Consider the following 26,525-nt stretch of genomic DNA (forward strand, 5'->3'; position numbering starts at 1 on the left):
CACAGTTAGCTCCGATCTCGCAATGTGATTGGCTAGGTTGGTTCTAGACATGCCAATTTTGCATGATAGTGGCACTCTGACTAGAGCTCTTCAAGTAATACTCATATACACGTATTGTGTTCAATATCCTACGTTATTTTAAATAAGGTGATTCGTCAGGAGAACAGTCACAGCTTTCCTGAGATCACAGCTGGTTTTTCTCATGATCTTTAGCTTTTGAATTCTGTCAATCACAACCTTTATACATTTTCCAAAAAATTATTATGAGAAAACATCTTTTGTTATCTTGAGATCACAAACCAGAAGTTAAGAGCATGTTATAATGGTGTAGTAACATAAAATTATTCATGGAAATATTATTTTCAATATTATTTTGACCATTTTCACCAAATATGCAGTTCTACGGTTCTGTAGCTGTGGTTACCCTCCATTCCACTACACATAGTGTGTTTAACGCATACGACTGGTAATGTTGTGGGGCCTTCATAAGCAGAGACCCGGCAAGAACACTTCCTCATGCTTCACTGTCCACATGATCTGCGCTGTCACACACATGCCATGCCTGGGACGTTGATGGGTCTGACACTGCACAATGAATCACCGGCAAGCAAGCCGGCCTCCCTTCTTCTACGTACACAACACACCCAGATGACTGTTTTGGCCCCTAAATGACAAATGGAATAGACGTAATTAATTGCCATTAGTAAAGGCAGCCATCTCTTTGAGATAATTTGTTTGCCATGCGTGTCGGCAGCTCCTGGGCTGGAGTGGTGATTAATGGGAAGTGGGGCTGCAGCTGGCCTCCTCGCAGCGCTCGCTGTTGTTTTACATTAGCGGCTCATAATGGAGGGCTTTTGCTGCCGTTTGCTGCTGCATGGCCTGCCTGCCTGGCTGTCTCCTTGCTTTTCTTTTCTAAGGTGACTTTGATCCGTGTTCCTGCGCGCCTGCTGTTTGTACGGCCATGACAGCAGAACTAAGGCCGTCGCGGTATGGAAAAGAGGCCTGTGCGTAATGATACAGCCTGTAATTGTTATTATTAACACCAGGCGCACGTTTTCTTTTCTAATGGACAGTGCTGAAATTGGCAGGACGGGGCCGCTCGCCGCGCCTGTGTGTTTTTGTCAGGGAGGCTGCGGCTGCTGTGTGTTGCAGTTGTCAGTATTTAGGTCAAACAGAGGCGTCCTAACAGGAAATCCCAGCTGACAAGCACGGCGGAGGTGAGATATTAGAGGAGACAGCTTGTCTGGGAGTGGATGACATGCCTGCAGATTGAAACAAACACTCCTCAGAGTACCTAAATCTCAGCCCAGGCCATTAACACAACTCCCCCAGTACTTCCTACCTACCTGCAAGTCCACACAGCCGCTGTAGCCGGACGTGCCTGACCTCCGCCGCCTCCTTTAAGGTCAAAGCGCTTCTTTTCGGACTGCTTCTCGGCGCGAGGAAGTCACAGCAAAGCCTTGCTCTACCCCAGGGAGGAGCAGAAAGTCACGACGCTGATGAAAACCCATTGTTTCAGGTGGTGCTGGAGGGAGGGCGTAGCTGTGGTGACCGATGCACTCTTATCTGCCGCAGATATCTGCCAGTTCAGCCGCTCATGTGCCAGGCTTGCAGAGCGCGCTCATTAGATTTAGTGCTGTGCCCTGTTAAAAGCCTTTCTCCTTGGCTTGCCCAGTATTGATCAGCTCACGACCTGGGCAGATTACAACAGGAAGGGTTGAATAAATCAGCTTTTTTGAAAGACAGTTAAATCCAATGGCAAATAATCAGATACAGTCGTTGGGACTGTGCAAGAACGTCGGGCATGCCTGATAGGGCTCTATGATTTGTGCAGGGATCTAGGCATGGGTAAAAAAAAAGGAGTATTTTTTGATTGCAACTTTTAAGGGGGCTTTGCTGGTCTATTTTTGCAGGGTTGTGCTTTTAGCTGAATACGAGGGAGTTGGACTATTATCTCAAGATTCCTGCATAATGCTTGTATTTCTTTACGTCATAACACTATAACCACCTGCCTATATACCACCACATTCCCCTAAATTCCTATGGTTCCCAAAAGTTCCATGGAAAGTGTACATTTTGGAATATTCCCAAGTTTCCATGGAAAGTTCATGGTAACTTACTGGAAATGTATCTGATAATTTCCACCCCTTTGCAACCCTAACTCTGCACAATGACAGTAAAGTCTTAGATTAGAGTCTAATCTAAGCTAATCTAAATTGTGGAGGTCCCCCTCATGCCTTCAAGCAGGTCTAACCCATCGAGGCCTGGACCCCTTATTCTAGTAATCCATGCTTTAGTAGCTCTTCTGTGTAAATCGACCTGATAGGCTAGTCCTTGGTCTCTACACCCACCCCAATTCACCAGTAATCTTTAGTTGGAGGGCTTTTGGTAGGTACCACTGCATACCAGGAACAGCCGGCCTGATGTATTGGAGATGTTCTGACCCAGTCATCCTCTAAAGGTGCACATATTTGTAAATGTGTCCTCCGCATTTAACCCATCTGTGGTAGTGAACATACACACACACACTAGTGAACTAGGGGCAGTGAGTACACACACACACCCAGAGCGGTGGGCAGCCAACTCCAGCGCCCGGGGAGCAGAGAGGGTGAAGGGCCTTGCTCAAGGGCCCAACCGTGGCATCTTGCTGAGCCTGGGAATCGAACCCTGTTATCGATAGCCCGGCACTCTAACCGCTGAGCCACCACTGCCCCACTAGCCATCACAGTTTGGTTTGGTACAGATGTCACTGTAGATGAAGATAATCAGTATTATCCACATCACCTACATATCTATTTAAATATGTTGCCAAACTGCCATGAAACTCAGGCTCAAGCATCAGGTAGGATTTGAGCAGACGTCTTGTTCCCTTCACCACCACTATGACCTAATCCGACTCGGTATGATTCTCTAGAACAGCACATTTCACACTGAACTACGGTTTTCCTGAATTGAAGACACTCAAGGCTGGTCAGCATCACAGAGGAGAAACCACTCCAGAAAGCAAGTCATCCAGCTGGTGCAGTGAAGGAGAGAAAGAGACTTTTTTGTAATCCGTTTTGTGCACTGTCCTTCTGCCTCGCCACAATGGCCCGATATTCGCTCAGGTGACGGAGGAGGGCCATATGGAGAGTGCTTTTATTCCGTGTCGCAGGCCCCAGTAGATGTAATTGCGTTGTCCCTTCGGAAAAATTCAATCTAGTGGGATGCGACAGGCCAGCTGTGTTCAGGTAATGTGCAGGTAGAAATGATCTGCTGTTCCCTACAGTTGGCCTCTCCAACAGAGCCAGTCTCTCCCCCTCTCTCTTTCCCTCTCTCTCTCTCTCTCTCTCTCTCTCTCTCTCTCTCTTCTTTTTCAGTTTTTTGTGTGTAATGGTGTTAGGGCAGAGTGTGTCAGGTTGACTGCTGTTCTGTGGATGGTGCACTGATGTCATGGGCAGAGCCGGTATGGGTGGATTTCTTTGAGTGTCCTTGGAAACAGTAACAGACGTCTCCTCTCCCTCTTTACGCTTTTTCTTTCCTGTCCTCTACTCTTCTCCTCTCTTCTTGTCTCTCTTCTGTCCTGTCCTCTTCTCTTCTGTCCTGTTCTCTACTCTTCTCCTGTCCTGTTCTCTACTCTTCTCTTCTGTCCTGTCCTGTCCTCCACTCTTCTCCTGTCCTCTTCTCCTCTCTTCTCTTTATCTGTCCTGTTCTCTTCTCACTTTCTGTCCTGTTCTTCTCTTCATCTGTCCGTTTCTCTTCTCCTCTCTCCTCTCTTCTCTTCTCTTCTCCTCTCTTTTCTTCTCTTCTCCTCTCTTCTCTTCTCCTCTCTTCTCGTCTCTTCTCCTCTCTTCTCCTCTCTTCTCTTCTCCTCTCTTCTCTTCTCTTCTCTTCTCTTCTCCTCTCTTCTCTAGTCTTCTCTCTTCTCTTCTCGTCTCTTCTCTTCTCTAGTCTTCTCTCTTCTCTTCTCGTCTCTTCTCTTCTCTAGTCTTTTCTCTTCTCTTCTCTTCTCTTCTCCTCTCTTCTCTTCTCTAGTCTTCTCTCTTCTCCTCTCCTCTCTTCTCTTCTCCTCTCTTCTCTTCTCCTCTCCTCTCCTCTCTTCTCTTCTCTTCTCCTCTCTTCTCTTCTCTTCTATTCTCTTCTCTTTTCTCTCCTGTTCTCTTCTCTAGTCTTCTCTCTTCTCTTCTCTAGTCTTCTCTCTTCTCTTCTCGTCTCTTCTCTTCTCTAGTCTTTTCTCTTCTCTTCTCTTATCTTCTCCTCTCTTCTCTTCTCTAGTCTTCTCTCTTCTCCTCTCCTCTCTTCTCTTCTCCTCTCTTTTCGTCTCTTCTCCTCTCTTCTCCTCTCTTCTCTTCTCTTCTCTTCTCTTCTCTTTTCTCTCCTGTTCTCTTCTCTAGTCTTCTCTCTTCTCTTCTCCTCTCCTCTCTTCTCTAGTCTTTTCTCTTCTCTTCTCGTCTCTTATCTTCTCCTCTGTTCTCTTCTCTAGTCTTCTCTCTTCTCCTCTCCTCTCTTCTCTAGTCTTCTCTCTTCTCTTCTCTTCTCTTCTCCTCTCCTCTCTTCTCTAGTCTTCTCTCTTCTCTTCTCTTCTCTTCTCTTCTCTAATCTTCTCTCTTCTCTTCTCCTCTCTTCTCTTCTCTAGTCTTCTCTCTTCTCCTCTCCTCTCCTCTCTTCTCTTCTCCTCTCTTCTCTTCTCTAGTCTTCTCTCTTCTCTTCTCTTCTCTAGTCTTCTCTCTTCTCTTCTCCTCTTCTCTCTTCTCTTCTCCTCTCTTCTCTTCTCTAGTCTTCTCCTTTCTCTTCTCTTCTCCTGTCCTCTTCTCTTCTCCTCTTGTCTCTCTTCTGTCCTGTCCTCTTTTCCTCTCTTCTCACTTTCTGTCCTGTTCTTCTCTTCATCTGTCTGTTTCTCTTCATCTCTTCTCATCTCTTCTCCTCTCTTCTCTTCTCTTCTCCTCTCTTCTCTTCTCCTCTCTCTCCTGTTCTCCTCTCTTCTCCTCTCTCCTCTTCCCTTCTCTTCCCTTCTCTTCTGACCTTTGCTGTGACCCACATCACAGATGCAGTGTACGAGGCTGAGCTGTGTAAGGAACAGTAGGAGCGTTGGGCCTTTCCTCCTCTCCTGTTATACTCTCCTGTGCTGGGCTGGCTATTTTTAGCGTGCTGTTGAAAGGAACTGTCCCGTGGCTGTTCCTCTCTCTAAACCACCCCTCACCCCCCTGCCCTGCAGCGTGAGTAGCGTTAGAGGGATGTGTGAACACAGAATGCTTCAAAAGCACACACTCCACACACACTTGACGGAATCCTCTTCTGCGCTAATCGAAGGCTGGGTGATGTAGCATAAATACTTAAAGCTGTAAATGTAAAAACAGCAAAATGAGAATTAAATTAGTTACTTGTTCCTTGTTACTTGTCTATTTTAGGATCCATGCAGTTTTGTAGTGTTCTAGAGTTGCTGGTAATACTGGTTATATATATTTCTGGTGAAGTCATTTAGAACAATGCCATAGTAGAACCATTATTGGTTCCATAACGAACCAAGGGCTGCCACTATGACCCGAGGATCATCGCTGGTTTAAATCCCGGGTCATGCTGCCTGCCATCAGCAGCACAGGGCTTGCTATCTCTGGGTGGCAAGATGGCTCACTCTCTCTCCCCACATCACTTTCGAGCATCTGCTAGCTAATGAATCAGAGCTGGGTACCTGGCGCTCTTCTCCAAGCGCATTGGCTGTCCGGTGATGTTGCATCAGTGGCAGGTCGACAAGAGGCAGTGGCTGGTTGTGCATGTGTCAGAGGAGGCATTGGTCAGGGAGCATTACATGTGATGGGGGAGAGTACTAACGAGTGGGTTGGGTAATTGAGGAGGAACATATTTATGATGTATGTAAATGTTGTGCAAATGACCTATTTAAAGGTTCTGCACACTCCTTAACTCTCTGTTACAGAAATGGTTCTTCATGGAGCAGAACATGGTTCTTCTATGGCCTCGCTTTAAGAACTCCTCGATTTTTAAAAGTTTGAAATTGTGGAGGAGCCTCTTAAGGTGCTTTGATGAACCTTCAAGGTTCCTCAAAGCACTTTAAGAGGTTCCTCCACAGTTTCAGGTTGAAGAACCTCCAAAGGAAGAACCTTGAAGGTTCCTCAAAGCACCTTAAGAGGTTCATCCACAATTTCAAGTTGAAGAACCTCCAAAGGAAGTTAAAGAACCTCCAAAGGAAGAACCTTGAAAGTTCCTCAAAGCACCTTAAGAGATTCCTTCACAGTTTCAAGTTAAAGAGACTCTAAAGGAAGAACCTTGAAGGTTCCTCAAAGCACCTTAAAAGGTTCCTCCACAGTTTCAAGTTGAAGAACCTCCAAAGGAAGAACCCTGATGGTTCCTCAAAGCACCTTAAGAGGTTCCTCCATAGTTTCAAGTTGAAGAACTTCCAAAGGAAGTTAAAGAACCTCCAAAGGAAGAACCTTGAAGGTTCCTCAAAGCGCACCCTAAGAGGTTCCACCACAGTTTCAAGTTGAAGAACCTCCAAAGGAAGAACCTTGAAGGTTCCTCAAAGCACCTTAAGATCTTGTACTTTTAACAGTGCAGACGTTAACTGCCAGCAGGGAAGCCCCACCCCACTGCCCAGCACACACACACACACACACACACACACACAAATACTCTCACACACCCTTAAACTGTGTGATGCTGCTTTGGTATGCAGCGCTGGTGAAGTTGTCAGTGTGTGTGGATCATCCCTCGTGTCTCGGCGGATGCTGGCGGGGAAACGGACTCATCAGCCTGGTGAAATGGGACAGAAAATATGATTTATTCTCTGCATGCGCGCACACACACACACACACACACACACACACACACACACACACACACACCCCTACACCAGCCACTCCAGATGCCGAGCGAAGAGAAGAGGAGTGAAGTGAAGGATCCTGGAAAGTCACCAGGGAGAGAGAAAGAGGGAGAGAGAAGGATGGGTGGAGTGAGTGGAGCAGAAGACCTTTGTCACCACACTGCAAGCTAATTTCGCACTTCATTGATGCGCCCTCTAATCAATGGCAAATATTTGTTGTTGTGATGTTGCCTCTCGCCAGCAGCTTCAGTTAGCTTGGCTGTGTACACAGAGAGAAAGAGAGAGAGAGAGTGTGTGTGTGTGTGTGTTGGGTTTAAGGGGCTGCTGGAGCATGAAGTGTAACCTACCTCTCTTTACACAAAATCTGAGCTGAGCCTTTTTGTCCGGCGATGCTTTACCTGTGATTCGCACACAGAAATGTTCACACAGAACCGAACTGTCTGAACAAGTGTGTTTGCACTTACACCTACAGCTCACTACTGTAATCCCAGATCAGTCTGTGGTACGCAAAACTGGATAAACCCAACACGCATTAATTAGGACACCCTGTGAGAACCTCTGTAAAAAAAAAAAAACTGATGACATTGATGATGATCTTTATGTGACCAGTACTAAGAGGCGTAGAATCCAGAGCAGAACATCAGCTGCAGATGATCAGAACATGGTTGGAGAGGATTATTCTGGAGGGGTCTGTCTTATTTAACCCTCAGACTTTAGTCTGGTCTGCTCTGATTGAAGTTGAAGTGAGTGGTGAAGAAGGTCACCATGGCCAGATCCAGAGAGCTCTCTGAGGCCTTCAGAAAGAAGCTCGTAGATGCAGAGGATCATTTACAAGTGGAATAACTGACCGACATGGCCAGGTCGTGCCGCTCTAGCACGTTCAGTCCAAGAGCAGAGACCTCAAGGTGTATAAAGTGGCCTCCAACAGGACCTACGGTTCAAAGTACAGCATCTAGCCTGAGCTCTGAAGAATGTCGAGTTGAATTGACAGAAAAGTTGAATTCCGATTTGGCTGGTCAGACCGAGTCGCATCGCGGTGAATCGGATATGTATTAGATTTCGGTGCCACATATGAAAGTGTCCCAAAGCAAATCCAGCAGAACCAAAACTGAGCTATAAAACAGGCCAGTTCCAAAACCCCAGAACTGTTACATCACAGTCTCGACTCATTATATTTACACCTCATAAACTCACCTACTAAACAGTAAAACTCGACATGCACTTCTGGAGAATATGGTGTGGTTAAATACTAGAGAGCAGCAGTTATGTGAAGGTTAGGATTAAGGTAAGGAATTAGGGTTGCTATGGAAATCAGGCCTCATGGACCTGAAAATGTCAGATTCGGGGTGTTTTTGCTGTTCACTCTGCCACACAGATACCACATCTGTATCATATATAAGGGGAAAACATCTGATTTGGGCCAATTTCTGAGGCGTGTAATGTGAACATAGCCTTATGACCTAGAGTCCTTGTAAACTGTACTTCATAGCAGTGTTATAAGCAGTATTAAGCTCCATTATCCCAGCAGTTACTTCAGTAAGTAAGTGTTGTATGTCATATTTTGAGAATAAGGAAGTGCTTACACACTCTGGTATTACTTTCATCTGTGCTACTTAATGCTTACACATGTTTAATGGAGTTTTTATGGAGGTAGCCTTCATATAAAGTATTACCCAGATTTCCCAGATTTCTTTCTAAGTACAGGCAACAGTCCCACTGAAGCCCCAGGCGATGTTAAATTACTAATATTTACTTTAGAACTTTTATGGTTTTAAACTAGACATAATTCATGATTTTCATACACATGTGAAAATATAATGTGTTATGATTGGACTTTGGTGTGTGTGTGTGTGTGTTAACACAATCTTCAGCCCACTACTAAAAAAAAGAGCTTCCCGCCTCTCTCATTAATCACTTTATTTTTAGCCCTAGACTAATGAACATCTTACATGAAAGCAGTGAGGAAAAGACAAACAAGAGCTTTGCAAGATTTTTTTAACATTACCCACCAAAACACACACACACACACAGACACACACACTTAACAAATTATTGTAGTCTATTTACATATTTTGATATAATTTGCAGAATGCAAGTACCACTCTGGGAAAATCAAACTGTGGACGACGGTGAAGAAAACAACACGATGGAATAACCGCGCTCGCCTGCTCTCTAAGGCTAAATATAAATATACGTCTGCTACAGAAATAGATGAAAACCAAACTACTACATGCTTCCCTAGGTAGTAATCAAAATTACATGGGTTAGCGCCTGCCCTCCTACCAAGGGAGCCCGACTGAGCAGAATCCTAAGTGGTGGGAAAAGTAGCGCATTAGGAGTGTATGCGCTCCAGTCTTACCTGTATGAAATACCAGGTCACACAAACAACTGGAGTGTTTGCTTCCAACATGCAGTAAATGCCATTTTCATCAGTTTTCTTGTTTTTCCAGGGGAATGAACTGTTGGGAGTGAGCTTTACACACTGTTTACCTTGTTTTCAATTAAGCAATGTTGACTACACCGTATTCTCCAGAAGTCGATGTTCTGTTTTACTGTTTCTAGTAGGTGGAGTTTATGAGGTATAAATGTAACAAGTCAAGACTGTGATGTAACAGTTTCGGGGTTTTGGAACTGGCCTGTTTTTTTTTTTAGCTTTGTTTTGGTTCTGCCGGACTTTCTTTTAAAGTAAAGGAGGAACAGCAGTGTTTGAGGTTCAAGTCAAGTCAAGTGAGTTTTTATTGTCATTTCAACTACATACAGAGTACACAGTGAAACCAAACAACGTTCCTCCAGGACCATGGTGCAACATAGACACAGTGTATACAGAACACAAGTGCAACACAGTACAAGTGCAGACAGACAACACAACACAGTACAGACAGAGAATAATAAATAATTAGGGGTAGTGTGCAAATTATGCAGTGTGTAATAAATATTGAAAATATATTGAGTCCAGTGAGGTAGTATAGTTATTAGTGCAAAATGCTTCCCCTATTACCCCTATTGGGGTAAATGGTTGGTGAATGAGAGAGAGAGAGTGTGTGTGTGTGCATGAAACAGGAAAACCATCAGTTCAGTCTCTGGAGTTGAGAAGTCTGATGGCTTGGGGGAAGAAGCTATTGCAGAGTCTGGTCGTGTTGGACCGGATGCTGCGGTACCTTCTTCCTAACTGCAGGAGGGAGAACAGTCTGTGTGAAGGGTGGGTGGAGTCATCCACAATGCTGGTTGCTGCGGCGGGAAGTGTAAATGTCCATGACTCCGATGATCCTCTCAGCTGTCCTCGCAATGCGTTGAAGGGTCTTGCGGTCAGAGACTGTGCAGGTCCCAAACCAGGCAGTGATGCAGCTGCTCAGGATGCTCGACAGTTCATTTCCATAACCTGTCATTATTCAGCTATGCCACGGGCAGCTGCCTTCAGAAATAGCCTTGGAATTTAGATCTAATCAATATCCGGATACTGGGGCTACATTTAAAAGGAACAAGTGTTAATATACTGCATCTATGGTGACCAGATGTTAGTGCAAAAAGAGCCAAACAGGATCTGGAAAACCTAATTAAGCACCTATAATTCAGATTTCTTAAAAACGGAACGTGGCTCTAATCCAGTTTCTTTATGTACTGTTTACATGACTGTTACTAGTTGTTAATATGATAACTGCAAATATCATATCATATTTATATACGTTAAGCCTGTTTTCATTACTCAGAACACAGTTCTTCCACTGCTCCACAGCTCAATGTTGGGGGGCTTTATACCCCTCTAGCCTGGCATTAGGCAGCATTTAGTGGCAGTTAGTGGCAGTCTGCTCTAGAGAGTCCTATTCTATTGGCAGTACTTCTCGATAGGGACTAGACATGCTGTGTGTGTGTGTGTGTGTGTGTGCATTTGCACATCTGTATCAGCAGCAATGGGTGCAACTTAAAGTAGCTGAATGCATTGATTGGAAGGGGTGTCCACAAGTATTTGGACATGTAGTGTATTATTAGTGTGCATGTAAACACAGCCTTTATTGTTCAGTTTTGTTTTATTTCTAGGTTAAATTGTGTCATTTGTATTCTTTTCGACTGTAAAGGAGATTTATCTTAAATTCTGCTGTTTTTTTTGCCGTAACCTTGAATTTAGATAGCGTCATTAAGCGTTACGTGTTCATGCTTCACATCTAAATTCGTCTGTGGGCAAATCTAATTGTATTTAATCATCTGAGGGGGCTGTGCGCTGTTGGAGGATGATGATGATGATGATGCTGCTTCAGACCTATAACACTCCACCTTTAAATCGGCGCCACTGTTTTTTCTTCCCTTCAGCAAGTTCACTTTCACACAACTCCTATTAATCTCCCGTTTGCATACCCTCGGAGCACGGCTCCAGCTTTGGAAAGTGTATGGAAGCTCATTTTCTCCAAGGGCATTGTTGATGAGGTCCTTATAAGCTGCATCTCAAAGTGTTTATTGGCATGCTAAAACTCCTCTTCCTGCCACCGCATCCTCAATCAGGCCTTCAGGGTCCTTCGTCATCCCAGGATGCATCACTCACTGTTTGGTGGTTATTATGGGGAATTAAGGCTAGCTGACTAACAACTGCCAGTTCCCCGACACCCTTTCCAGCTGACAGCATCGATCTGTACAGGGCCAGAGCAGCTTGTTGCAGATGTTGACAGCAGAACAGGGTAGAGGGTAGAGGTAGTATGTTGTGAACTTTGCCACTTTGATTTTGGTCCAGAGTATTGCAATGGGACTGTTACAGTGTCTAAAAGGCAATCAATAGAGACTGACATGGGGAGGCATATGATAGTTTATATGATAGTTTGAGATAATATTAATTTACAGTAAAGCTTTTTGCTGTATATCTGCCAGTTATCAATCAATGTCATGATGAACGGACCAATGAAAATGCTCCAAAATGACTGGGAGTAAAACCCCCACATTGACTTCCAAGTTAAGAAGTTTTTTTCCTACTTTTGTAAAATTGTCATTTCCAAGATCCAAATATATTATTTCAGTACAGCAGTGGAAACCTGTTCTGTGGAATGGCGAATCACTCTTCTCTATCTGGCAGTCTGGGTGGATGAGTCTGGGTTTGGCGATTGCTAGGAGAACATTACCTGCCTGACTGCATTGTATTGACTGTAAAGTTTGGTTGAGGAGGGATCATGCTGTGGGACTGTTTTCCAGGGGCTGGCCTATAGGTCCCTTTTCTCCATATTGTGTACACTGCCTGACTACACAGCACTGTTTATAGAAACTGGTTGATTACTTGTATGACTGAATTGCTTTCGGTCGTTAGATTTGCTCAAAATGATTGATGAAAATGACATGATGAAATAGTTCATCTATAGTTTTTAATCTCTATTTTTCATCACTAGTGGATTAATGGAAATGCAGGCCATAGAGTCTGCATCCGTCCTGTGCCTTTACTGTAGCGGCTGCAGACTAATGTTCAGGAATGACAGAAGGTTCACAGGGAGGAAACCTGAGCAGATTACTCTTACTGCAGACTGTTGGTCTCCTTTAGACTAAATATACTACAGTGATAGTGATCCTATTGATACAGTATTGGCCATACTGTGCTGGAGAGGAGATGATGACAGCACCCTCCTATATGATACACCAAGATCAGCCATAACATTAATACCACCTGCCTAATTTTGAGAATTCCCAGCTGTGCCGCCACGACCAATCTGAGCATTCAAGGCATTAGCTACGTTCCAAAGTCAAGGCTGCCACAATGGGAGGGTGGGTTCTCTGTAAGACTGTCCTATGAAGACTCTTAGTAGTGTGCTATTGGTCACACAGATGGAACTGACTAACCAGGGTACGTGGTGGCGTCACCGGAAAGGTCTCGCCTCTTGCAGTTGAGGCGGGTAACTTGTGTTGTTGCATTTCTTCATGGGAATTATTAGTATTAGAATGATATGAACTAACATTTAACGAACTTTGCTCTGGAGACTTAGTTTTCCAACATTTTCTTGGTGCTGTGGGATGCTTCAGTTGTGGCCTCCAAATTGCTCCGAATGTTGGCTGCATTAATGGCTGTATATGAAGGGTCCTTCACCTTGGAACAGCCTCCACAAGACCTCTGAAGGTGTCCTGTTGTGTCTGGCACGAAGACATTAGCAGCAGGTCCTTTAAGTCCAGTAAGTTGTGAGTTGGGGCCTTTGTAGATCACATCAGTGAGCCTTGAGTGCTCATAACCCTGTTACCTGAATTCACAGTGTGCGTATTTGGAATAATTGCTCTGCTTGTTTCAGTGAGCTTGTAAAAAAAAATAATAATAATATTGAAATTTGAGCTGTTTTGTTTCATTGCCAGTGATGAATTCAACTTCTGTGAGTGAACTAACTGTCCTAGAGAGTCAAATAAGAAAGAGTTCATTATCCACACATTCTATTAGTGATGTCTACAGCTGCAGTGTTTCTGTAGTACTTAAAGTGATATATAAAGGCATAAAGCAGCAGGGTTTGAGTGAGTCATGGTTGTTTTACATTTCTAGAATGACGATACAGGTCCAGGGCTTCTCTCTAAAACAAAGCCATCGTGCGTCAGCGCTCAGTAATTGCCCATGCATCACATCCTTTCACATGGTTCTTCACAATGACTCAGCTCCAAGGAACACACACTTTTATTTGTGTGTGTGTGTGTGTCTGTGTTTGGTTTAGTACATTTTGAGGTCAACAGCGGACACTTACATTGGCCTTACATTGACCACTGTAGGGCTGAATGGTTACAAGTACAGAGAGGAACAGTTCAGACCCTGCCCAGCACAGTTTCCTCAGCATGATTAGCCAACTGTGCCCATTTTGGTGGGATGACTTATGATCTGGCTATTCACGTATGAGTATCATATCAGCGTTCATTACTGCTAAGCGTCCAGGCTTTTTTCTGTCCTGCACCAAAGTGGTGGAACGAGCTTCCCCTGGGTGTCCGAACGGCAGAGTCGCTCACTGTCTTCAAACCCAGACTGAAGACCCTCCTCTTCTGAGAGTACTTGGGCGAATAGCAGAGTGGTCTCCTTACTGACTTGTGTTTAGTAGAGTCTAAACTTAGAGGATCTTTGAATTATTAGTCTATTTAAACTAGCTGAGGTTTTTCTTGGGTAAATAGTAAAGCACTTTTGTAAGTCGCTAAATGCCTTAAATGTAAATGTAAATGCTCATAGATCAGAAAATGTATCGAAATATTGTCTATAATAAGACAGCCATGCGTTTTCAGCTTGCAATAGTTATAGTCAGCTTGGAAGTTATAGAAACTGCAGTTCAGAGGAACTCTGGAGCTCAAAATGAGATCCCGAAGACCAAAAACAAGCTCAGAGAGAACTGCTCATATGCTGGTAAGAATGGCAAATCAAAACTGACAAAAACTTGCTTCAAAGTTGAGCTAGTCGAGACTGGTGGAGCACTATTTCACTGTGCAGCATTGCTTGCATTAGCCACTCTTCATGGAATAACCATGAGAAAGAAATTTTACCAATGAACTCATCAAAAAAGCCTAGAATATTAGTATGTTATAGAACATCTAGACAAGCCAGATGAGTTTTATGAGTGAAAACAAGTTCTGCAGACCTATCAGCACCTAGCCATGCAGTCTGCCTTTCTTACACACATTAGTGGAAGAATAGGAGGTTCTGGAGAGCTCACTGAACTCCAGCGTGGTTCTGTATGTAATAGGAGACACCGCTGCATCAACAACAACAACCAGTCAGCTGGTGAAATTTCCTCCCTCCTAGATCTTCCTCCATCAGCTGTGAGTGGTGTTATTATTGAACAGTGGAAGAGTTTAGGAGGAACAGCTCACAGAGAGCAGCTCAGCCACTGAGTGTCTGTCAGACCACGTAAAGTTACAGAGCGGGGTCAGGGCCGAGTGCTGAGCTCAGCTGCAGAACTGACTCCATAACTGCACAGCTCCAGACCTGCTGCCGCTGTTAGAGCTGCAAAGGGAGACCAGCTCCATATAAATGCCTAAGAAGCTTGTGTAGGTGTCCCAATACTTTTTTTTTTTAACCTATATTACCTATATAGTGTGTGTGTGTGTGTGTGTGTATGTACAGAGAAAAATGGCTGTAACTGCTTTACATGAAATGAACACATTGCCAACCCAAGAACAGCTCTTCTGCAAAGACGAGTGGACAACCATTGACCACAAGAACTGAAAAACGTACTGCATATGTCCAAATGTTTGTGGACACCCCTTCTAATGACTGCATTCAGCTACTTTAAGTTGCGCCTGTTACTGACACAGTTGTGCAAATGCACACAGACACGCACAGCTTGTCTAGTCCATGTAGAGAAGTATTGACAATAGAATAGGACTGTCTGGAGCAGATGAACATGAATCTATTGGCATCATCCCTCCTAATGTCAGGCGTGGGCTAGAGGCGTATTAAGCCCCCCGCATTGAGCTGTGGAGCATTGGAAGAACTGTGTTCTCTGGAATGATGAGGTGAGGTGGTGATCATCCAACATCCTGACCTCATTAACGCTCTTGTTGCTGAATCCATTCAAATCCTCACAGCAGTGCTCCTCCAAAATCTAGTGGATGAGCAGGTGTCCCAATACTTTTGTCCATTCAGTGTATTTATTAGTGCATGTCTTGCCATTGAATTGTTAGTGAGAATGAGAGAGAGAGCAGGCCCTTCAGTACACCCATGCTCCCTGAAATCTCCACACACAATGGAAGCCCGTGAGTCAGCACACTCCGAAAAAAATGCAGAAAAAGGTTTTTGAGGTTTTTATTATTGTTTACTTGAATTGGGTTAGACTTGACTCTTGGAACAAAGCCGGGAAAATTGTAACATGACACCAGCCGGAGTGAGTGATGTTTGAAAGGACGTGTGCCGCCGCTGCCTCTCTCGCTCAGCCTCCGCTGACATGACATTTCCATACTGTGCCTTTTTTCCCACACTTTATTACACACTTTAAAGGAGATGCTTATCACAGCTTATCTTCAAAGCTGTCGTGTGGGTGGAATAATTGCACGGGGGTTGTTTCGTAATAAACACGTTCGGTCCTGTCAGTTTGTCTGTTTCCTGCTGCAGAACCAACTTGGCACTGTTAACATGCTCATAACACATGCTTGGGCTAATAACCAGAGCTGGGTTAGGCCTCTTTTTATTATTATCTGGGAGGATAATCAGTTACACGCTTAAATATAGAAGTGGCTCACTTTTGCTTCCCTAAAGTACTTCAGTGGATGGTTTCGTAAAGGACCACTTGAGCAGATTGTAGTTTGTGGACACCTGCTCATCCGAACTGTTAGGTTTGTCCCATTTTACTACAGTAAAGCATCTCCTCTGCTGGAAATGCTTCTGGAAAAGCTTTACACTGTGTTGGAACATTGTTGGGAGGATTTGATCCAATGCAATTTTCAATCCTGAAGTTGAGATTTGATCCAATTGTCAACATCTTATTTATTTATGTATTTATGTATTATCTAAAATTGCTTATAAATGCCACTTGAGGGCAACAAAAATATATATATTTTATTTTAAAGCAAAAAATATAATTTATAGGAAACGTAAACTTAAATATATCGTTTTCTGCATGTTTTGGGTCAGAATGTTAGATGATCACCACCTCAGCTCATCACCATTTCCCCAGCTCATCCCAAAATTATTGGATGGAGCACCATCCATCATTCCAGAGAACACAGTTCTTCCACTGCTCCACAGCTCAATGCTTGGGGGCTTCTATACCCCCCACTCTAGCCCACGCCTGGCATTAGGAGACATAGTGTCAATATGTTCATGTTCATCTGCTCCAGAGAGTCCTATTCTATTGGCAGTACTTCTCTACAGGGACTGGACAATAGGTGCCAACAATGGGCGCAACTTAAAGTAGCTGAATGCATTCATTAGAAATGGTGTCCACAAACATTTGGACATATTGTGTACCATATAAAATGGTGATGTAATCTTTGCAAATGCCTCAGTGTGCAGAAGTGTGACTAATTTACACTTGGAGCATCAACAAAACATGTAAATTGACCAGGCACGACCAAAAAGGCCGGGCATTTGAGTGTGGATGGAGGCACAGCAGAAGCCCTGCCCCAGGCCCGCCCACTTTACTGTGATAGGCTGCAGGTTAGGATGACAGGTGCCTTGTTTTGACCATTAACTGAGATTTCCATGAAATATAGCAAATGAGTGAGCCTAAGAAGAGGCTGAGGGTGGGTGTATTTATTATTTATTTATTTATTTATTTATTTAAATTTTTAATATTTAATTCTGTATAAGAAAGCATGACACCTTTCATGTACAGTGATGTCAATAATAATAATTCTCCCTCTCTCCTCCTACTCTGCCTACAGATTTCCAGGAACTTGGGTAAAATGTACAGCGAGATGATATTTGTGCACGGCTTTGTGCATTGTGACCCCCACCCCGGTAACGTGCTGGTGAGAAAGTGCCCGAAAAGCAATAAGACGGAAATTGTTTTACTCGATCACGGCTTGTATCAGGTGAGACATCGGCTGGCTGTGCGCCGGCTCGCGCCACAAAAGCAAATACATCACATATTACACTCCATTATTCACCCGCTGCCTCTCAGGTCAGGCCTGCTCTCAGGCCTGCCCGCGCCACAGCGGCGTAAAAGCATTTCATTAGAAGGCGACCTGCAGCTTTGCTGTGTGTTTTAGGACCGCACTCCTACACACACACCAAAAACACACACACACACAACGACAAAGCACGGCCACATCCATTTCCCAGGCCTCTGCAAGATGTGTGGGAGCCGTAAATGCATTCATGAAGATAATTTGGTGATAAATATGCACTTCTGATGCCCGCGTATAAAAGAAGAGAGCGTTGGAGAGCTGTTCTACTCGTTCAGCCCATAATGGAACCAATTTGCGAGTAATGACTTCAGAGTTTAGCGCGGCTTGGCCCAGAATGTTAATTCCTGGCTGTAGTGTTATTTTTGTTCGTGGCCAGTGTGTTCTCCTTACTATATACGTTGTAGCCATATTAATTAAAGTGTAGAAGTTGTAAAGTGGTTCTATCCACTACCTGCATGTTAATGATGCATCTCTCTTTAGTTTTCACTCTCTGTCTCTCTATCTCTCTGTCTGTGAGGGATTTGCAGGCCATTTAGTTATTGCAACCCCTTTCACTGAAGAAGCTGTAAACAACACGCTCACTAAAACCACCTGAGATTTCGACATATCCAAATCACATGATATTATATTTTCATCATATTATATTTTTCATATTATATATATATATATATATATATCATATTATATATAATCACATCATATTATATTTTTCATTATTAATTATTTGTTTTAATTTATTAGATTTTGAATCCTTTATTATTGTATTTCTTTGTACATTCAGTTGACATTATTATTTTATTACATTATCATACTTTAGCTATACATGCAATTTACAGTAGATAAATATATATATATATATTTTGTTTGTTTGTTTGTTTTTGTTTTTTGGAGTTTTTCCCTTTAATTATTATTATTATTATTATTATTATTTATTTATTATCCCAACTTTTTATCAAATTAAAAATGAAACATTTAATATGATCTCATTATATATATATATATATATATATATATATATATATATATATATATATATATATATATATATATATATATATATTGTCTGGTCTACATCGAATGATATTTTTGATGCCCAGTATTATTAGCATCAGCAAAAATATCACCAGTAGTGTGCCAGTAATTAATGCCCTTTTCTATTGCCAGGAGCTCTCTACAGGGACTGGGCAAGTTATGTGTGTGCATATGCAGGTCTGTTTTGCTTAGTTTGTATATGGATTAATTGGCCTGATAATTTGGACTGAACTGGGGCTTTAACTGTGTTTAACATTGTACTCTTAGTGTGAGCAAAATTCAGTTTTCCAGGATATGGGCTCTTTTCTGTCATTGTTGACAGTACCACCAATAGAGTGTGTAAAGCCCAACAAGTCTGTATACAAACAGTAACTTTTCATCAAATTAAAAATTGAACATTTAAATTGATCTGCACACATTGTCTGGTCTACATTAGCCAATATTTATGACCCACAATATTATTAGCATCAGCAAAAATAGCGTCAGTAGCGTTGCTGTATTCTATTCCCTTTTGGGCCTTGGGATTCAAACTAGTGATCTTCTGAAAATAAGGACAAATCATCAACAAGTAGATGTTCCTTAGGAGCCTTTATCTAAATCACAGTAATACAGACGGGACCTGTAACACAAATATTAAATATGATGGATCAAACTTAACCTTTTGCATGATAGTGTTATAAAGCAGACTTTTTATAAAAAGAAATATTGGAAATAAAATTAAATGTAAAATTACAAAATTGTAAAATTGTAAAAAAAAAAAAAAAAAACAGACTGGAAGGTCTAGGTTTAGATAACTCACCTACATTGAACAGTACATTTTCTGTACATTGCAGATACTTTACCTTACATTCAACTGAATATCTACTAAATTCACTTTCTCTTAATTCCCCCTAAACCAAACCCTTAATGGACCCACATCTTAAAGTGAACCCTTACACTGCTCACAATCAGCTGATTCAACAGGTGAACACCTGTAGATGCTCTGTTGGGCCTTAAGTGTCCTGTTCGAATTAAATTGTAGCTTTTAGGCCCTTAACCTTTGGTATCGGTATTGACCTCATGCTCATGGTATCAGCAGAAAATCCACGCTTCTCCACTTGAATACATTATTCTGCAAATTGCAAGGAGAGACCCTGAGCCCTGATTTAGCCCGGCAAGCCTCGCTGGCTCCTGTTTCCTCCTGTGTTCAAAGTGCCTCTGTATCTGCATTTGCCCCTGCCCAAGGTGCTGAACCAGGACTTCCGCATGGACTACTGCAGACTGTGGCAGAGTTTGATAAAGGGGGACATGAAGGGCATAGAGCGGTACAGCAGGCGACTGGGGGCTGGTGACCTGTACCCTCTGTTCGCCTGCGTCCTCACTGCGCGCTCCTGGACCTCGGTCAGCACAGGAATCAGCCAGACGCCCGTCACTCAGTCTGAGGTACTGCTCTCTTTCTGCACATGCATACACTGCCGACCAAAAGTTTGGGGACATTTTCGCTTTTCAAAATGTGTTTCATATAAACGTGCTGATGTTTTCTGTGTTGGTTTGCACCGACGGAAAGATTCAGCACCTGGAGGACAATGGTATCACACAATGGCAAACAATGTCCGTGACAGTTCTACCTTGTTTCTACCATATTTCAGCTGTTTCAACCAACTTAAAGGATTTAACAGTAGTTAAAGTAGGAAAAGTAGTTAAGTAGAAAAACTGGGTTTTTTAGGAACAACCTGCTCTTAATACCAAAACACACAGTTTGATAAAAGTGAAGATGAGCGCTGCCAAATATACCATATAACAAGTACTATTACTATATACTATTACTACTAATAGTACTATTGATATACTAATACTATTGATATAATGTGTAAAAATAATAAGCAGATAGCTGTGTTATGCTAAGGGGCGCATTTGCTATATTATCCCCTATTAAGTAATGTATTTCTTTGTGCATTCAGTATACATTATTATTTTTTTACATTATTATAATTTTGCTATACATGCAATTTACAGTATATATATATATATATATATATATATATATATATATATATATATATATATCTTTGTTTTGTTTTTGTTTTTTGTTTTTTTTTGTTTTCCTTTAATTACTATTATTATTATTTATTTCTTATCCCAATAAGTCTGTATATGTACATGTACATTTTCTGTACATTGCAGATACTTTACCTTACATTCAACTGAATGTCTAATAAATTCTAATGGGTGCATTTGCCATATTATCCCCTAAAGTGTATTTATGACTTTAGTGGGTTTATATACCAAAAGCCATTTTTATTTTTTCAACCTCGCTCTATCCCTTAAATAGGCTGTTTTTTTTTTTGTTTTTTTTACTGTGCCTTTAAGATCGATATATGTTAATGATCTCTGTTCTGATTGGCTAACCTGTGTTGCCTCCCCTTTCAACAAACTAGTCTAGGCTGAAACACTCCTTATATCTTCAACTTGAATTGGCTGAGTGAAACTGCAGATTTTTTGATTCAAATTGATCTTCATTTGAATGAATTTGATGAATCAAATGAATCAATGTTGAATTGAATCCAATCGAATCAGAAATTGAATTGAATTGTGACCTTGTAAATCTGAATTGAATCAATTCAGGAAATCAGTGGTGCTACCCAGCTCTAGACACAAGTATTGGGACACCTGCTCATTAATTGTTTCCATGCCAACATAATGCCAGGCGTGGGCTAGAGGAGGCACCCGAGCATTGCTGTGCTGTGGAGCAGTGGAAGACCTGCATTCTCTGGATTGATGGAATGATGGTTGGTGCTCCATCCAGTACTTTTGGCATGAGTTGGGGAGTTGGAGATAAGGTGGGGTGGTGTGGTGATCATCATTCAACATTCTGACCTCACTGACGCTCTAGTCTGTAAATGCAATCAAATCTTCACAGCAATGCTCCACAATCTGGTAGACAGATTGTAGACAGTTACACCAACGAAAGCAAGGAGACTAAACTCACAGGAGACACAGTGAATGAGCAGGTGTCCCAATACTTTTGTCCAGTTTTACAACCCTGTTTACCACCCTGTTATTTTGCCACAGAATGAAAGGTGCTGGTTGTGCTTTTACAGGGGGCTTGGGGGGGTTAGGGGGTGATAAGCTTTGTTTGTGTTGGCTAGTTGGCTTGTTTACATTGCTGCGGTGGCTCACAGCAGCCTCGTAGCGTAGCCTATCCTAGCACAGCCTAGCCTAGCCTAGCCTAGTCTTACTGGATAGTGCTGCCCTCTTTTCTGGGTCCTTTTGATGTCTAGTCGGGACGATGTGCCTTTAGCTATGGCTAAGAGATTCCAGTAGGCTCTGGTATTCTACTGAAATTAAACAAGGGTATAAAAAAGAACTTTCCTGCTTGTGTTGTAGTAACTGTCTCTACTGTCCAGAGAAGAAGGCTTTCTACTAGATTCTGGAGCAGCTTTGCTGTGCGGATATAATTGTATTCAGCGACAAGAGTGTTAGTGAGGTTTCATTGTTGACCGTACCACCAATAGAGTGTTTAAAGTACCCAAACATTTGATGCTGTAGTGGCCTCACACACTGCTGCTATCCAGTGCACACTCTCCATAGAGGACACTCTCCAAGCTACTTCCCAGCTTCCACCCCGCTCTTAATGGCCCAAAACCTGCAGCAGCTGCAGCACGTTTATCATGAAGCAAAACAAAGCCCACCTGTTTTAGTTGGGTCGGAGCTGCACACCTGGGTGCCCAGGTGGGTGGCCTGTTGGCCTGCCGGCCTGCTGGTCAGAGCAGTCGTGTATGAGCAGCACTGGGCTTGTTTTGGGATGGTGATGAAGCTCTAAATGCTCAGGGCAGGGCCAGGACCTGGCTCTCTCGCCTCAGCCGGAGCTGCCCTCTGTGGGGGAGGCCAGGCCATCTGTGGAGTGTCAGGGACATTTATTTATACATCCGTTACATAAGCCTTAACTGCACTCAGCGTGGCACGCTGACTACGAGCAATTCACATCACTTGTGGAAAGCTTAGCTTCTAGCACCAGGCTCCAGGCGGAACGGCTAGCTATAAAAGCACATACGAAGGGTCAGAAAAGAAGCAATTGACAACCGGTTACTGCTTACAAATATGACTATAAGGCATGATTCAGACAGCTACTACTGTAGCACAATCCCCGACGACCACATGGCTCAAATGTTTGTGGACACCCCTTCTAATAAATTCATTTAGCAATGTTAAGATGCACCCAGTGCTGACACAGATGTGTAAATGCACACAGTCACACACAGCTCGTCTAGTCCCTGTAGAGAAGTACTGCTGCCAATAGAATAGGACTCTTTGGAGCAGATAGTCAACATGAACCTGTTGGCACCATGCCAACATAATGCCAGGCGTGGGCTAGAGGGGGTACAAGGCACCCGAGCATTGCTGTGCTGTGGAGCAGTGGAAGACCTGTATTCTCTGGATTGATGGAATGATGGTTGGTGCTCCATCCAGTACTTTTGGCATGAGTTGGGGAGTTGGAGATAAGGTGGGGTGGTGTGGTGATCATCATTCAACATTCTGACCTCACTGACGCTCTAGTCTGTAAATGCAATCAAATCTTCACAGCAATGCTCCACAATCTGGTAGACAGATTGTAGACAGTTACACCAACGAAAGCAAGGAGACTAAACTCACAGGAGACACAGTGAATGAGCAGGTGTCCCAATACTTTTGTCCAGTTTTACAACCCTGTTTACCACCCTGTTATTTTGCCACAGAATGAAAGGTGCTGGTTGTGCTTTTACGGGGGGCTTTTGGGGGGTGATGAGCTTTGTTTGTGTTGGCTAGTTGGCTAGTTTACATTGCTGCGGCGGCTCACAGCAGCCTCGTAGCGTAGCCTATCCTAGCACAGCCTAGCCTAGCCTAGCCTAGCCTAGTCTTACTGGATAGTGCTGCCCTCTTTTCTGGGTCCTTTTGATGTCTAGTCGGGACGATGTGCCTTTAGCTATGGCTAAGAGATTCCAGTAGGCTCTGGTATGGTTAGCTTTTATCCCAGCACCCTGCTAGCACCCTTGCTTCACCGGACCTCCCAGTTATAATGCAGGTCAGAGCACTTACCAAATGTGTTTCTGTTAATTTTGTGTAGAAATCTTTATAAATAATTATTTATTTATTTATTTATGGTTTATTTGAGTTCTACTCATGATACAGTCATACCCATTTAATCAGCGGTCACTCGGCCCTTGATTGGCTCTTTTGCTGAGCTTTAATTTGGCAGTCTGTGGCGGTTCTGTCTATAGTTATTATGTTAAGGTTATTAAGTCAGTTTGCTCTGTTTTGAGAGCTCTTTTCTGCAGGTGGCTTTTATTTGTGGTTTCATTGCCCAGAAAGCTTTGCAGAGATAATTACGGCCTGGTCTGTGGTTCCTGGTGTAGGGTGTGCTTTTTACTGAGCTGCCTTACCCCCCCCTGCATCTCTCCTCCACAGCAGTTTGGCTTTCTCTGCCGAAACACAGCGTCTTCTCAGTAGCACACTCACCCCCTCCCTTCCACTCCATCAAATTACCAGGATGTTTTGAAGTAGTCTGGTCTCAGATAATTACAGGCAATTATAAAGGCTGTTTCCAAATGTACAGCTGTGACACTCGCAAAAAGGGAGGCTGTCTCATTTGCATAAGAAAGCAGAGATAAGAACATATTGTATTGCGAATGCAGGGAAATGGGCGTTAAAAACACAACAGGCAAAGAAAAGAGCCCAGTGCGTTCTCTCTGTGTCTGTGTGTGTGTGTGTGTGTGTGTGTGTGTGTGTGTGTGTGTGTGTATGTTGGAGCTGGCACATGTATAATTTTTCATGGTTGAACATAAAGGACAAAGCTGGAGAATTTGGTCGATGTCCGTATTTTATGGTTTTATGGTTTTATGACTTTGATTCTGCCTCACAAGTGACAACTATGTGCTGGAGCAGTGGCCTTCATCATCATAATCGTCCTCATCATCATTATTGTCATCATCATAATCCTCCTCCTCCTCCTCATTATCATCATCATCACCAACAGCATCCTTTTCTTTTTCTTCTTTTTACCTTCAGCTTCCTTTTCTTCTTTATTTCCTGTTCTCCACTTCCTCCTCCTTCTTCTTCTTGTCCTCCTCCTCATTTTTCTCCTCTTCTTCTTTCTCCTTCTTCTGTGTTGTCCTCCTTCTTCTACTCCATCTTCACCTTCTCCTCCCTCTTCTTCTTTTCACTGTTGTCCTCCTTCTTTTTCTCTCCTCCTTCTTCAACTCCTTTTTGTCCTCCTTCTTCTCTATTTTTGTCTCTTTCTCATCCTCCTCCTTTTTCCTTTCCTTGTTGTCCTTCGTCATCTTCTACTTCTTTATCTTCTTCTTCTCTGTTGTCCTTCTTCTTTTATTTTTTTTTCTTCTCCTCCTCTCCCTCCTTCTTTTTCTTCTCCTCCTCTCCCTCCTTCTTTTCCATGCTGTACTCCTTTTTCCTCTTCCTTTTCCTCCTCCTCTTCCTCCTTATTCTCCATGCTATAATCCCTTTTCCTCTCCCTTTCATCCTCCTCTTCCTCCTTCTTCTCCATGCTGTACTCCTTTTTCCTCTCCTTTTCCTCCTCCTCTTCCTCCTCCTTCTTCATGCTGTACTCCTTTTTCCTCTCCTTTTCCTCCTCCTCCTCTTCCTTTTCCTCCTCCTCTTCCTCCTTCTTCTGTTTATAAACCTACAGATGGATTCTCTCACTTTAAGATAACTATTAGCTTTTATTAAAAGTTCTTACTCACTTCATTACCTCATCACTTCAAACTTACACATGCTAACCCCACATACACTACCTCCCTCCCCCCAACACACACACACAGGTCTGTTGAGTCTCATTTGGCTGTGTCCACCTGGATCGCCTTGCAGGCCAGCTTGAGCAGATGGGGGCAGCGTTTGTAGCTGTAGACACTCAGCTGTGGTGACCTCTCTTTCAGTCACATTTGCTCTGTCTGAGAACAGGTTCCACTGCTGGAGCCCGTTCACTAGCCAGAATGACCACACACACAGTGCCAGCAAGTAGTTCTAAGGGGGGAAGTGGTACACGGTGAAAAAGAGCATAAAACCAGTTTCTGAAGAAGATTATTTAATGGATGGTCTCAAGTTTCTTCACGAGTTACAGTTCAATGCATGGTTAAATAAGTTCTCAGCACATTCATGATCCACAAAACCATTTTTTAAAAAGTGACTTCATGCTTTCATTCCCTTATTATAATTTTCTATTACTACTGATTGTTATAATTTTATTTACCACCAATTTAATTACCACCCCCAAATCAATAGTGGTCAAATGTGCCACACCTTTGGCCTGTGTGTCGTGAGTTTGAATCCCAAGCCATAACGCTTTGCCATCAGCAGCCAGAGTCTGAGAGAACACAATTGGCCATGCTCTCTCCAGGTGGGTAGATGGTGCTCTCTCCCCTCATTACTATTAAGCAGTGTTGGCTGGCACAGGCTTCTGTAAGATGGTCAGACGGAGCTGGGGACCCGGCACTTTCCTCCGAGCGAATCAGCTGCAGGCGATGCCACATTAGCTGCAATTAGAAGAGAGGTGGTGGTTGGCTTTGCTTGTATCGGAGGAGACGTGTTCAATACTTACAGTGCTAGTGTCGGGAGCGTTGCTAGTGCTAGGGGGCATTATTATTAAAAGAATAATAAAAAAAAGAAAATATAGATTTCAATACTCCTAGACGTGAATCTTGACATTTGTGAATTGCTCTGTTGACTAGAGTTGACTCCTCCTTTGTCACTTTACATGTGACTCAGCAATTTCTCTTAAGACTGTCCTCAGCATTGCGATGGCAGAGGCTTCAAATGAAGAGATGAATTATGACACATTAATGCGAGAGGCATAAGGGACTAATTAAAGCTCTTCAGAAACCCTTTATTTAATTTATTATAGACTAATTAATGTGATGACGTGCAGTAAGCAAACATTTTAAGGCAAATGACATGTTAAATGAATGTTACTCTTCTCGAACTCAACTTGAAAAACTGCTATAAGAAGTGCGTTCGTTTTACTGGGTTCGTCCCTCGGCGGGTGGGGCCATAACACACTCATGAGCCTTCTTTTAGCATTGGTGGACTATATTTAGGCTTTCCTTTCTTAAAGCGTTGACCAAATAATGGAATAATGCAAACACCACATGAAACACCACATGAA

The 26,525-nt window shown here is 43.0% G+C and overlaps 1 protein-coding gene across 2 annotated transcripts in view; it reads left to right on the forward strand.

Moving 5' to 3' along the window:
- The window catches only part of adck1 (aarF domain containing kinase 1), a 223,748-nt gene that overhangs the window by 152,976 nt on the left and 44,247 nt on the right, over positions 1 to 26,525 (forward strand). For both annotated transcript variants that reach the window (XM_072689029.1, XM_072689028.1), the window contains exons 8-9: positions 17,117 to 17,266; positions 19,619 to 19,816. In XM_072689029.1, the coding sequence (XP_072545130.1) occupies positions 17,117 to 17,266; positions 19,619 to 19,816 (348 nt within the window). The remainder of the gene's footprint in view (positions 1 to 17,116; positions 17,267 to 19,618; positions 19,817 to 26,525) is intronic.

Source organism: Salminus brasiliensis, chromosome 10 (genome assembly GCF_030463535.1).
Source record: "Salminus brasiliensis chromosome 10, fSalBra1.hap2, whole genome shotgun sequence".
In the NCBI taxonomy this organism is placed as follows: domain Eukaryota; kingdom Metazoa; phylum Chordata; class Actinopteri; order Characiformes; family Bryconidae; genus Salminus; species Salminus brasiliensis.